Source organism: Bombus affinis, chromosome 1 (assembly GCF_024516045.1).
Source record: "Bombus affinis isolate iyBomAffi1 chromosome 1, iyBomAffi1.2, whole genome shotgun sequence".
Lineage (NCBI taxonomy): Eukaryota > Metazoa > Arthropoda > Insecta > Hymenoptera > Apidae > Bombus > Bombus affinis.
This window is the reverse complement of record NC_066344.1, coordinates 20545382-20560249: the sequence shown is the minus strand read 5'-3', so window position 1 is coordinate 20560249 and position 14868 is coordinate 20545382. Positions and strand designations below refer to the sequence as shown.

Below are 14868 nucleotides of genomic sequence, written 5' to 3'. Positions count from 1 at the left end.
TTTTTCTAAAACATGCATACAATATATTTTTCTGTATTTAATTTTAGTTTGCTCTTTTATTTTCTGAGAACAATTTATATTCTGCCTTGCCTACCGTGAGCGGTCATTTTGACCGCCCGACAAAATATGTTAAAATAAATGCAATCAGTACAAAGAAAAGGCTACCTCAAGGTCAAATGACAAGCAAAATTAGTATAACAAATAATAACAGTTGTTACACCCGTAATCTTGTCATAAAACAATCCATCCCTCGATCAAGATAGCCACCAACTGTCAAGACATATCAACTCAGACCAATTATAATCTTAAGATCACTTAATCCTAATCCTAATCGCCACAAAATTTAGCACTTTTTACAGTCTATTGTTACAAACATTTTAAAAGTCGAGAAGTTTCTTAGAGTTATTGCTCATTGCTATAAAACACGGGAAAAGCTTAGCCAACTCCACCCTCGAGTAACCGTTGGTGGAGAATGGTCATCTCCAATGGTCAAAGATCATATTTTTACTTGTTACTGTCTTTTCGACTAGAATACATCTCGGTTTGTTAGTCAATTACTCGACATTTAAATTTTTTATCTCTAAAACTCAGACAGAAAGCATCTCAGAGCGTTTTGTGTAAAGTTGTTATAAAAGGAAAAGTAAAGCATATCAAATTTGACAATAATTTTGTATTCCGTACATGGTATTATTTTGCGATAAATATTTATCCTAAAAATATCAAGATTTTAAAAAAAAAATTATAAAAAAAAAAATAATGGAAATAGAAGAAGACTGTTCAGTATGCGATGAACTTTAGCAACTGAAAACGGCATGGAAACACATGAAAAGCTATTTACAACCGAATCAGAGTTGAATATTATAAGTAAGTGTTTACGTAAGGGCAAAAAGAAAAGAAATTATCACTGTCGGCAGAGAATGAAACTGGGCCCGATAGAACAGTTTAGAAAGAAATAGATGCAAGTCTCAAACCTGGCAGGAAATCAGTTCATAATATTTTTAGGGATATGCTAAACGACATATAATGAAAGGACAAGTAGAGACGGCATCTTATCTTATCATTGATCACTGTATAAGGAACCATATAATAAAATGTACCGAAGATGAAGCATTTAGAATATTGGGGATTACGAGGGAGCTAGATACAACAAAATTAGATGCATTTATTGCTCTGTTATATGTATATCAGGCAAAAAATTTAGATGTCTAATATTTGTGGAATAAAATTTAGAGACCTGCGTTTGTTTCAAAAACAATGAGGAGGAATAACTTTGCTGAAATTATGAGGTTTATACGATTTGATAAGATGTGTGAAAGAAGCCAACGTTTACAAACCAATAAATTTGCAATGGTATCTACAGTATGGGGCCAATTTACAGAGAATTCACAAAATTGTTATAAACCTAGTGCATACATTATATGAAGAATCGTGGGGAAGGAACCATGCAATAAAACTATCAACAAGTACTACAAAAAACTTGTCAAGTAAAGGTTACAAAATTACGAAAATTTGTTTAAGATGGGGAAAATATTTATGCAGCAAATGTACATTTGATAATAAGATAACTTGTAAAAATTGCAGCAAATTTGAATAAGATGTATCTCTATATAAATAAAAGTGTGATTCTATTTAAGTCTATAATTGAAATTAAACGAAAGTAAATTTGGACGAAATTTTATAAAAGTTCATCATTTTATATACATTTAGTTATAAATTAACCATTATCTAAGTTAAATCATAAAAACTATTACTTCATTAATCACCGATCATTTTGACCGCACACGGTAGGAATAGGTATACACGAAGTCTCGGCAGGTTTAGTGTTAATTAATTGAAGGGCGTGCTTCTGTATGTGAATTTGCTTGTGGTTCTCCGCTAATCCGCCCGTAATATTTCTGTTGGATAGGAATATGGATATAATGTTGGTATAGTTACAGCTTTGCGATTTTTGTTCGTAGTCTTTATTCGTTTACCCATTTTCTTCTATGATTGGGGTTAGATCTTTTTGGAGAAATATATCGGAGATAACTGCAGAGTATAAAGTACGATTTTTTGAATTGGAAAGTCATTGTTGAATGATTTTGAAGTTGTTCTGCTCTTTTATTGGTTGAACCAATGTAATCACTATCGCTCTCTCACTCATTAGAAATCACTAGTAAATCGGTTGTCACACTTCATTTCTCACTCGAACTATCGCAGAATATTAATAACGCAACCAATTATACCAAAGACTGGGAATTTAAAAATTTTAAAAAAGGCAGGTAATGTAACTTATCATATAATATTTTTCATCCGTGGTTTTCAATACAACATTACAATGAATCGATGCGATATATCGTTCACGAATAACGTTTGTTATGTTTTCGTTCGCTTCTTTCATTTTAGGACCGTTTTATGCTTCGTAATGGTACTATTGTGACCACATCTAGTAGTGAACCACTATGGTGGATACCAATCACATATACGACTGAAAGTCAATTAAATTTCAATACAACTCAACCTTCTCAATGGATGAAAGCAGAAAAATCGATTACGCTATCGAATTTGAACTGGAACATCTCAGAGTGGGTGATCTTGAATATTCAAGAAACTGGTAAGGAACATGTTCTGAAATAATTTTGAAACAAATATCAGTATACGTATATAAAAACGTATATTAACTTTCTCTCTCTCTCTCTCCCTCAAGTATATTGTTTGTTTATAGCATAGTTAACATAAAATTAAATATCGATTTATGCTTTCTTGGTTCTTGCATCTTTTGTTTTAAATGGAGATGGATATTCTTGGGATTCTGTTTTCAACATTATCAAGTACGAATTATTTTCTCTTACATTAAAAATGTGTAAATTCTAATGACATAGTATATAGAATAATACATATATTATTTGATAAAAACAAACCAAAAATGACGTAATACCTCACGATTTAATAAAATTAGAATTAAATATACTAAAAATAATTTTGAAACGTGAAGATCATATAAGGCAGCACAGAATAAAGTATTTAATAGCACGACACGAAATAACAAAAAACTATCACATGTTCTTTTATCGCTACTATTCAGTACCTAATTTTGTTATACAATATACATTTTCAATGCAATATGAGGTGTTTAGAATATTGATCAACTTCATAAATTAAAAAGCAAAGAAAAATAATAAATCTTCAGAAACAGAATTTTTTAAAATTCATATTAGAATTTTCAATTACTTATACAATCGTCTTGCAATAAATAAGCATGTAGAAATAAATCATTTGCATAATTATAACCATGTATTGTGCGGAGCTAGAAAGAATACTAGCATATGCAATACGACTGTGATTAGTTATTCGTATATCAAATGAAACAATATAGCAACGCCTGAGAGTGAACGATAAAGAGCAGTACCTCCCTTCACCCAGTGCCGCCTTGTTGTTCATCTTCCAACTCTATGCAATAAAATTGAGAAAAGGTAGAGTCGATCAATTTGTCTTTTGAGAGACTCAAATATTCTATGAAAGAACCCTCTATCTTTTAGTTCCTTTTGCTCAATCCAAGCAAACTGCGCAAACATTTTCAGGACACATTCTATTACGCCTATCCCAAAACATGGGTTATCACTTATTCTTCTGATAGCCTAATCTTAAGTACACACACACAGACACACGCACAACCCTTCCATTCATCTCTGACACTCGAAATTCATTGTCTCTCACAATAAAGATTCACATTAAGTTTGTTTTTTATATATTATACTGGTCTAAATTTAATATATAATTAATATATGACAACATATAATATGTATAATATATTTAGCACATTACACATATCTAATATATTATATAAATTATTGAGCACATACATTGATTAATCCTTTGTTCCGAAATTTTTTTCTATTTAGGATACTACAGAGTGAATTACGACAGGAAAAATTGGCAATTGATAATCAAACACCTGAACAAGGATTCCTTTAGAAATATTTCAACGGTCAATCGTGCTCAGTTAATAGATGATGCGCTTAATTTGGCCAGAGCCGGAAGATTAGATTACGCCATTGCGTTGAATGTTACATCGTATTTAGCTCACGAAACTGAGTACTTACCTTGGAAGGCTGCTTTCAATGCCATGGATTATTTGGATATCATGCTAATCAGAACTTCGAGTTACGACAAATTTCGGGTAAATACAAAAATTTATTAATTTTTCTATACCAATTTCCCAAAACAACATTATATGCCATGTTTGCTATTTGCTATATTTTTTTTTTTTTTTTTTTTTTTTGGCTATTCACAGCAAAATCCTTCATATTTGAACACAAACATAATTTAAGTAAATTAGAAAATGATATACGATGGTATTTAAATATTATTATTTATATCGATATTGATACTATTTATATTGATTATTATTTTGTCATATATCCTATTGTAAATATTATAATAAATTAATTTTTACAATTTTATAAACGGGAATTTGATGTGTATCTTACTATGACTGAATTTTAAATGTCACAAACACATGGGATGACCGATTATTTGAAAGTAAACTGCAGGAAAAATGCATGATTACAGAAAGTTTTAGACACATATAACTAAATGTACCTCGGGAAAATGTCTGAAATAGAATGAAAGTCTAAACACAAGAATATGAAAAGATATTAGAAAAAGAATTTTTAATCCCAGTAGGACCATATTTATGATTATGTTTTAACATACATTAACTCATTTATAATAAAATCGGAGACAGTTAAATAAAATTTCTACACGATCTTCTCCTTATATATAATTCATAATCCGAAAGGATAAATTTTCATTATTTCAAAGGGATGTAAGAGTTGTTTATTTATACCTGTAACATACAGAAACTAGTACACTGAATGTTGTGTGACTCTAAATTCTTGGATAATAAAGTAGTTAAATGGAATGTTCTATTCGTGCTAAAACAAATACATATATTTCTTTGTTACATTAAATAATGTTTTAGGTATACATTTTGAAGCTACTCGACAACGTGTACAAACAAGTTGGTTTTAAGGATAGTTCTGGGGATTCTCAGTTGACAGTTTTCACCCGGATGGAAGTGTTAACATGGGCATGTACTTTCGGCCATGATGATTGTGTGCAAAATGCAGTCAGACAGTTCTATAATTGGCGTAATACGCCTAACCCGGATAAAAATAATCCGTAAGTACCTTTTATATTATGTATTAAGCAATTTATCAAATTATGAAAGCTAGTACTGTAACAAATTCTCTATACCTTTATAAAACAAATATAAACTTATTTACACAAAAGAATGCGTTTTTCTCCAAAACTACATTTTAACTATGAATTAATTTCTTTTAAAAATAGAAATAATGCATTATATTACTTCATTTAAAAGATAACTCCATCCGAAATGACATTTCAAAGAAGAATTATCTATTTTTCCAATCCAATATAATAATACATATTGCAAAAATTGATAATATTAGAGAAGTAATATCTCTTAATGAAACTTTTAAATATTATTAGGATCTCTCCAAATCTGAAATTGGTCGTCTACTGTACGGCTATTCGATTTGGTGGACAAATTGAATGGGACTTTGCTTGGCAAAGATACTTAGAAACCAACGTCGGTTCTGAGAAGGATTTACTTCTGCATTCTCTTGGTTGTACCAGAGAAACTTGGCTTTTAAATCGTTATTTGGATTGGATAATTACGGAAAATTCGGGTATCAGGAAGCAAGATGCAGCACGTGTTATAAATTCTATTGCTAGCAATTCTATTGGACAGCCGCTAGCATTTAATTACCTCAGAAATAAATGGCATCGTCTTCGAGAATAGTAAGTCTTTTATTGTATTTTATTCCATCAATTAAGTCACTTTTATCTACAGTAGTTCATGAGAATGTTTGAACATTTATCACAGATTATTAATATCGCATATTACTATATATCTCACATGTACATATTATATATGTTATATAAATCATTTTGAATTTTATTAGCAATGGAACATTATTCTATTATAATGATATTGGTAAAAGTTGAGACCAGTCGAATTAGTCTTCCAGACAGCCAAAATCGTGAAAAATTGTAAACAGTAATTTTCTTGCACAAAATAATTTGTAAAATCATTAGAAATGAAATGTATGTGTTTGAAACTCGTTTTGTGTTGAAACTCAGAACAGTTAGGCGTCATTGTTAAAAACACGCAAGAAATATAATAATCTTGCAGGAAGAAATTTAAATTAAAAAATGTAGATATTGAAAATATCTTTCCTTTGAAAATATCTAGCCCTTTTTTCAGTCGTTTGTTATTGATAGCGATAAGTACGTACGTAAATTCAAATTTTGGTAAAATATGGTGTCTGTCATAATAAAAAAACTGTATTAAATATTAATCCGAAATTTTTATTCGTTTTCGCAAGTAGTTATTCCAAAGGCGTCTCCGTATAAATTAATTTTTATAACTTTGGCAAGTTTCATAGGAACCTGCGAGAGTGCTTTTTATTCTTTAAGAGTTGTATTATCATGTAATTTTCAGAATAAAATAATTTTTTAAAATTAAATCGTCCAGAACGAATTTCGAAAAGTAGATATGTCTTTTTTTTTTAAACAAGAGGTTTAATCCTTTAAATTTTTATCGTAGCAAATCGGCATAAAGCCAATCAATAACTGCTATTCTTATATCAGTATACGAAAAAAATTGTTTATTCTAGATTAATTTAGAGTCGAAATAATTTTTAAAAATTCGCTGTAAAGTTATACTTGAAAAAATTTTTAAATTCCGCATTTTTCAACAGTTTTCAATAATAAGGCGTTTCAAAAAAGTGTTTTATTCAAATAAATCTGGCAAGTTATAAAGTATAAAGAGAGTAAGTGCAAAAAAGATTTAAGCGTAATTCTATACTTTTGGATTAATGGAGATTTATAAAATAGTTTGCGTAATAACGACCTAAATCTTGAAATTCAGGATTAAATTATGCTATTGCGACGTATTCTATCCATCACGAGAAACAAGTCTCAAAGAAACCAGGGGTGGTTTTCCCGGAAAAGAATTCTACAGACACCTTTTTAGTTGTTAAATAGCTTTTTACAGAGATTAATAAACATTTGAAGAAGAAATCTTGCACAATTTTTAAAAATAACAAAAGCTACATTTTCATCAAGTTTCAACTTCGCATTCTCAATTTTACATGAATGATTGACAATTGAAGCTAGTGCGATTTTTATTTATTTACGGCTCAACGAATTAATCAATCTTATCTTGTGACGTCTCATCTGATATATATTTTTAAAAGTTACAATTTTTATTCGAAATTTTTTGCGACTCAATTATTAGGTTTATTGTTATAGGCAAGAAACCTGTTTTCGTGAACTTTGATGATTCTTTACAAAGTTCGTGTGCAAGAAATCTCGAATGGCATATAGGATTTTTTCCTGAACATGATTTCTGTAAGTTCGCGTAGGAAAATTTCAGATATCATTTAATGTTGAATTTGACCTTTGCTGAGGCTAATTTAAGTGGATTAATAGTATATGTACATATTTGGTATGTGAAATAGATAGAAGTGAATATTTTATCTCAGATTCAAAATTTCGTGAATATGGGAAGTAGTAGTCATTGTCTCTCTGAAAGAAAATCTTTTTTGTTAATGAATATAGGATAATCCTCTCTGATTTTCTTTAGTATCCAATTAAGAACAATAATTTTCGTACACCTCATTATTTTAAAAAAATTTGTAATAAAAACGATACGAACAACCGAATGAATGTCTGCACAACCCAATATATAGGATAAGACTAGAGACTTGACTGGATTATAAGTCTGTCTCTTTTGCAAATAGGAAAAGATTGTAAAGATATCATATCTATCATCATGTAGTGCAATCTTCGCAGAAGTGCATCGATGCAATTGCAAACTACAATTGTACCTTTTCTAAAATTTAAACTTATAATCTTTTGTATTAATTGATTGCTCATGCCATTCAGAATAAAAAAGACCAAAACTGTAGAGAAACTACGTCTTTTCCGATTTCGATGATTTTTAAATATGTTGAATATGTATGAGAAGCTCAACATTTTGAACAATTTTTTCCTGTACATGTAACTGACAGTTAAGTTTCCGAGATATTCATAATAATCCATCGATACCATTACAGTGTCCTATAATTGTGGGTCCCTGGCAGCGTGCGCGTTAGTATTGATTGCCAAAAGTCTGGCAGCGTGCGACGGGCGGGTATAACGGCCAAGCGATACCTAACTCTTATCTTCTGTTTATACATATTATGTATAAACGAGACAAGCTTGGATAAAGAAATATTTGCTATAATCAAATTAAAAATAAATATCATCAATGTATTGAGTTTGGATTTAGGTTAGCTACCTTAATTCGGCCGTTAGGGACGCTCAATTATAGACAGAATTCACTATAATGGTGCCGATAGTTTTTTGTGCATATCTCGGAAATTATGGCCGACCGAAAGTTACATGTACATAAAAACATGTATAGAACATGTAAACATGTACAGAAAAAAGTTGTTCGAAATATTGATTTCTACGGCATATCCAAAAATCATCGAAATTGGAAAGAACTGTAGCTTTTCTACAGTTTCAACCAGGAAAGTACAGAGTGAAGTCATAAAGAACTCGATGCTTGTCGAAATATATTAGATTTCTTGAATGGCTACAACAAGTATTCAATCTCTTGATGATCGGATTCTAAACATTTTGCGCTCCTTTTCTTACATTTTCCATTACAATGTTCATTTGTCCAGCACTTATACTTAAAGAATTCTCTTTAATTTGTTCTTTTATGTCATCTATTGAAATAAAAGATTCTGTATACACAACATATACCCTGCTTAAAAAACAAAAACTCTACAAGAAAAAATCCTATCTATAATGGGGACAGGAGTATAGTCCGGCCTAAGTACTAGGTATATTCTAAATAGTTATCTTAAACGTGTAATAAGTAAAACGTATAATAAAGTCTGTGATAGATATTAAAGATAGTCCCACTGAACATTGAGCTTCATTAACATAATGAACAATTACTTTGCTTAAATATTTGTATAACCTCTATGAAATATATATTGTACTTTAATTAAATATCTTGTAGTTCCTATATGTAGACTTTTAATTATGTTTCAAACTTTTTTAACTATGCCTAATATTATATACATCTTTTTATATGTAACAGGTAATTTATAAATAATTTACATTGTTCGAGTTCGATGAATCAACCTTTAAAGCAAAATTAATAATGACCATTCATTTCATTTCTTCCTGAATCATACGAAACTTCTTAATTACAATATATATTTTAAATACATATTTCATCAGTTTCTTTTGATATCTGTTAACCGTTACTCTACAAGTAATTTATTTTATTAAGTAATTTTACAAATATAATTGCAATAAAATCTTTATTCTTTGTTTTAGCTTCGGAACATCATTAATGATGGTGAACAATATAGTAAAATCAGCAACCAGAGGTATTAACACCTTTTATGGCCTTAAAGATGTAAGTCCAAAAATATAACAAAATATAATAAAAATAGAATAATGTAAATAAGTATAAAAAATGCAATAAGACTAGAGACCTTTTTCTGCCTGCAATGTGACATTTCAGAGATCTGAACGAATTTCAATTTTGTTAGTGATCCAGATTTATAAAAATTTATTGCAAATCAGTTCACTAGAAAATATAAATATTATCGTAAAAAGTGGCCTATAATGATTTGTTAATATGATCCTAAAGAGTAACTTTCTTCATTTATTTCATTTCTTTTGGCAGATGTATTAAATCGAAATCTTCTCGTGAAATTTTTGTGTATATATCGTTATTTGTTATCATTTCGACACTACTTTAATTATTGGAACAACGAATAGCTTATGCCACAAGGATTATAATGGTAGTGATCCGACATGTAGGCAACTCATAATTTTTGAGATATGTATTAAGAAAAATATATTAGTGCATACTACTACGTTACTACTATTATTCTGCCTATACATATATATACATATATGACTGCGTACAAAACAGCGAAGCGACTATTGCGTCACTTTACAATTATGTATGTATAGGAAGAGTGCAATGTAATAATACTAATATATTTTTTGTTATAATATGTACATATTTCGAAAACTATGAGTTTACTATACTTCCGTCCACATTCATCGTAATTCTCGACATTGAAGCCTTCGATCAAGGTATCATAGGACATACTACTCGTTGTCCCAATAATTAAAGCGGAACCTGGAAGTAGAATCATACACAACTATATGCAATTTTATTATCTTCTACTTTAAAGATAGAAGTATAAGTAACGTAATAAACAAAAAATGGTAATAATTTAGAAGTTTGCTCTCATTATCGACTTCGATAATTTTTTAATATCTTGTCGAAGGTATGATTCTGGCTAACTTTTTACTATGCATGTAACCGCCACTTAGCTCTAGTTTCCGAGATATTCGCGAAAAACTGTCGTTACCAGCCCATTCAATCCTCTATTGTGTATATCTATCTGTGTATCTGCGACACAAAACAAGTTTAGCCTGCATGTTTGCCGCTTTATAATCTGTCTGCATTCATCTTTTTACCTTTATATTGTACTTTACGAATGAAAACAAACAGCTTCTACCAAAATTTCGTTTACAACTGCATATGCGCGACTTTATGAAATGTCGCCGAAAATTTTATTTCAGTACAGATCTCCGTTGTTATTTTTTATTTAATGCGCTATTATTTTCGTAATCAACATATTATTGTTTTACGCAAGCGTTGCCCTTCTCTTCGCGGCGGCTGGATTGAAAAATGTTACTCAAACCCAACACAAGTTGATCATAGTTTAATTTAGAAGAAATTGTAGAACGGGTACGTTTCTTCTAATTTCAATGATTTTCGAATATGTTGCAAAGATTAACATTTTGAACAACATTTTATTTACATATAACTACCAATCTACTATTGTTTCTAAAATATTTGCAAAAATCTATCGATGCCACTACGGTGAGATCTGCCTACAATTGTGCATCCATGACATTTGTATTAGTTGCCAGTGACTAAGTAGAATGATCCAGTCGAAACCTAACACATAACTTCAGTTTGGTACATGTAGACAAACGAGAGTGAGGCGAACTGGGATAAAGCTGCATAACTGCATGTGCGAGATTGTAAAAAATATCAGTTATGTCGATTAATGTCAATGTTAATGTCAAAAAATGTCGGTTAATGTTCAAATGTCGGTTCATTTAAAAATGAATAATCATCAATGTATTGGGTTTGAGTTTAGGATAAATTTTCCAGTCGGGCCGTCATGTGACAGTCGACAATATTTAAAATGCATAAAATAATAGAAATTAATTGTAGAAATAATAGGTGAATGAATAATTTTTCTTTATTATTTAATTTGTACTTTACAATTTGTCCAGCTGGACATTTGATAAATTTTTCTAACTTAATTACTAAATAACTACCCCCAGCGGGATACCTATCTTCGAGTTTGACTATTTTATTCCTTTAATGAGATCAGTGGGGTGTTTTCTTCTTAGTCTTCTTTTTATGTAGGTTTTGTTCATTTCAGCAGCCAGCAGGTTTGGATGTGCTGCCGTTCTTTCCATGTATTTTTCTGCGTACCTGCCGATTTCTTTTTTGATCGCTGGTGTTTTTAAGTCTTCGCGTATATCCTCGTTTCTGACATACCATGGGGTGTTGACTATTATTCTCAGTATCTTCGATTGTAGCGACTCTAGTTTATTAATGTGGCTCATTGCTGCTGTCCCTCATAGTAGTATTCCGTACGTCCAAATTGATTTTATTATCGTTTTGTAAATTTTTAATTCATTTTCTATGTTGAGTTTAGAATTTTGGCTGGTTAACTGATGCATATGTCTTCTTTTTATTCATATTTTGTCTATAATTGATTTAATATGTTGTTTCCACGTAAGTTGTGTGTCTAAGTGGAGTCCTAGATATTTAATTTGCTTTGTTTGTGTTACGTGCGTGCCATTCAATTGAATATTTAGTGGTTTCCATTTTTGTAGTTTAAATGTAATATGGTTGCTTTTACTGGGGTTTGCTTTTATTTGTTTATCTTGCAGCCATTTTTCTATTTTTGTGATATGCTCTTGTAATAATATGACTGCTGTTTCTGGATTAATGTGCCTGACTAGTGTAGTCATATCGTCCGCGAATGTTAGTGTTTTGCTGTTGGTATATTGGTTGGTTGATATATTGGCTGTGTATAGTGTGTATAATATTGGCCCTAAGACACTTCCTTCCAGTACCCCTGCATTGATGTCTTTAACTTCAGAATATGTCTCCTTTATTTTTACTACAAAGGTTCTATTGCTGAGGTATGATTTGAGTAAGTGGTAGATTTGTTTCAGGAAATGTTTTTTGATTGTTTGTAAGTAGCTTTCATGGTTCATTTTATCAAATGCTTTCTCAATGTCCATGAAGAGGGCTGTACAGTATTGTTTCTTTTTTATTGCTAGTAAAATTTCGTTGACGAGTCTGTATATTTGCTCTATCGTGGAGTGTTTGTTTAAGTGAATAATTGATATTTTATGAAACAGAATAATTGTTACTATTGTATGTAAACGTTGCCGGTCACCTCGCAGTGGCCGGATTAAAAAAGTTTTCCCAAACCCCTACCCAATGCATTGATAACATTCAATCCAATTCTCGCTGTTACTAACCAATACTAAATAACATGTACGCTGTTACGGACGCACAATCGTAAGAAGAATACACTGTGGTAGTACCAGCAGTCTTCTACATATATCTTGGAAACTAAGGCCCAACAACGCAGGTGTAATAAATATAGTTATCATGTATATATATATTGTATCCTTGTTTTCCACGTTTTTTGGAACCACAGCTGAACGTGACTAAGGTCAAGCGGCCCTTCAAGGCGTTCGAACTTTACATTTTCTTACACAATAGTTTTGTCTCGTTAGTTTGCTGGAATGTTACATTGCATTGTGTATTGCGAAAAGATTTAATAATGAAGTATTCTTATGTTCATTAATTTAATTTCTTAAAAATAAGCATATTCTAACAAATATATTTCTTGTTATTTAGTTGCTGCAATTTACTAATGAACACATGGGACAGTTTGGAAGTGCAACGAGGGCAGTGCAACAATCGATAGAACAAGCTGAAGCGAACATACGATGGGTGGAAGCTAATCACATTACAATTCAAGATTGGCTAAGCAGGAATACCGCGTAACAATAAAACGAAGCGAATTAGTGTTACATAAATAATTGTAATATCCGTGCGTTATTGAATGGAGCAATTTAAATTGTCGAAGCGAGGAATGCGTGGAAATATTTCAAAACATTGTTCGATTATTTAAAAGCATTTTACTCATACGAAAAAGATGGCTTTGTCGCTATGGTTAAACGTAGACCACGAAAAACGACCTATATCTGAAATTTATGAAACAAGTATTAAGTGTTTTTGCGTGATTTTGTAAATACGTGTGAAGTATTAATGTATGTATGTATAATAGAACATTTAGGTATTTGGATAGAAGAGATTGAATTCTGTTGATGTTTTAGTATTTTACGCAAATTCGTGTATATTAATAATATAGATATTCTCTTCAGATTATTTAACGGATAAGTTGAATTATTTTCCCTTATAAGACTTCAATGTACCTTTAGTAATAGTTTGTTTCATTAAATTAGTCTGAACCTTTCCATGTAATTTAAAAGTAACATCATTTATGCATACATACATATCTACAGTATTCGACGATATTAGCATCGGGGAAGTGTTTAAACATTTAAAAAATTTTTATAAATGTACTGTGTATTTTATACGATACTTTTCGAAATTTCATTATATTACGATAAGATACGATTATTGTAATGATATTGGTAAGATGTGAAACCAATCTGAAAATGTATATAGAGATTGCAACACTTTTATCGCAAACAAACACTTAATAAAAAAGTAGCATAAAGCAATAATGACCTTAAACATATAATTAATGTTCATGATGATTTTATTAATTTCACTCATTATAACTTACAAATAACGTAATGAATTATTAATTGTTTAAATACTTTTATGATTTTTGCGATATGTATGCTTGTATAAATATTTTGTAACTTCTGTATACACATGGTTTCAGATACCATCTGCATTTTATCAATATAATTATGATTGTGCAGTGTCTTATTACATTGTTAATAAAACTTAACGTTAAATTGTTTTGTATTACACACATAATAGAAGCTTTCTATGATAAATATATGATATTCTATGCTAAATACTTTTGTGAACTGTATGTTTGTTAAACCTAACTGCATATTAAATATTAGTATCGGAAGCCTACAATAACGTATTAAATCATATTTTTTTGTTCTCATAAGCTATCATAATTCTGGTTATACAGTGTTAAAATACAATGTTGGCGCAACTTAAATTTCTTCACAAAGGTTTAACGAAGATTCCTGCAATTAATTTTGTACCGTAAATATGCTTCTTGTTATTATTCATCTATCCAAAATGATAGCTGTTATGATCCTTACATGTTATTATAAGTAGACTGTAACATTTCTTTTCGAATTAAAAAAATTAATAAAGGTAAGCAAGAAGAATTAAATGTTTTAGTGAAGAATCGAAAAATTATTGCTTGCAGTAGTTATGAATGATAACATTGTGATGGTATTATTACAGGATGATAATATTAAACCAAAAGTTATATGGAATGAAATTTCAATCGTGGTAGCTTCAAAGCATTACTGTTTCTTAACAATTATGATTATTGACAATTATAATTTCTGTATGATTGACCTTAACGCAACAATTTCCAGGAAAATAATTATTCTTTATACTTAATTTGATAATATCAATGAATTATTTGTTGCAAGCACGAGTCA

General features: G+C 30.2%; 1 protein-coding gene across 1 annotated transcript in view; it reads left to right on the top strand.

Annotated features, from left to right (window-relative positions):
* The window catches only part of LOC126917601 (aminopeptidase N), a 57953-nt gene extending 43697 nt beyond the window's left edge, over positions 1 to 14256 (top strand). Inside the window, exons 9-14 of the mRNA XM_050724649.1 lie at positions 2386 to 2593; positions 3882 to 4159; positions 4964 to 5163; positions 5494 to 5805; positions 9409 to 9490; positions 13058 to 14256. Coding sequence (XP_050580606.1) covers positions 2386 to 2593; positions 3882 to 4159; positions 4964 to 5163; positions 5494 to 5805; positions 9409 to 9490; positions 13058 to 13207 — 1230 coding nt within the window. The 3' untranslated portion in view covers positions 13208 to 14256. The remainder of the gene's footprint in view (positions 1 to 2385; positions 2594 to 3881; positions 4160 to 4963; positions 5164 to 5493; positions 5806 to 9408; positions 9491 to 13057) is intronic.
* The last annotated feature ends 612 nt before the right edge of the window (positions 14257 to 14868 follow it).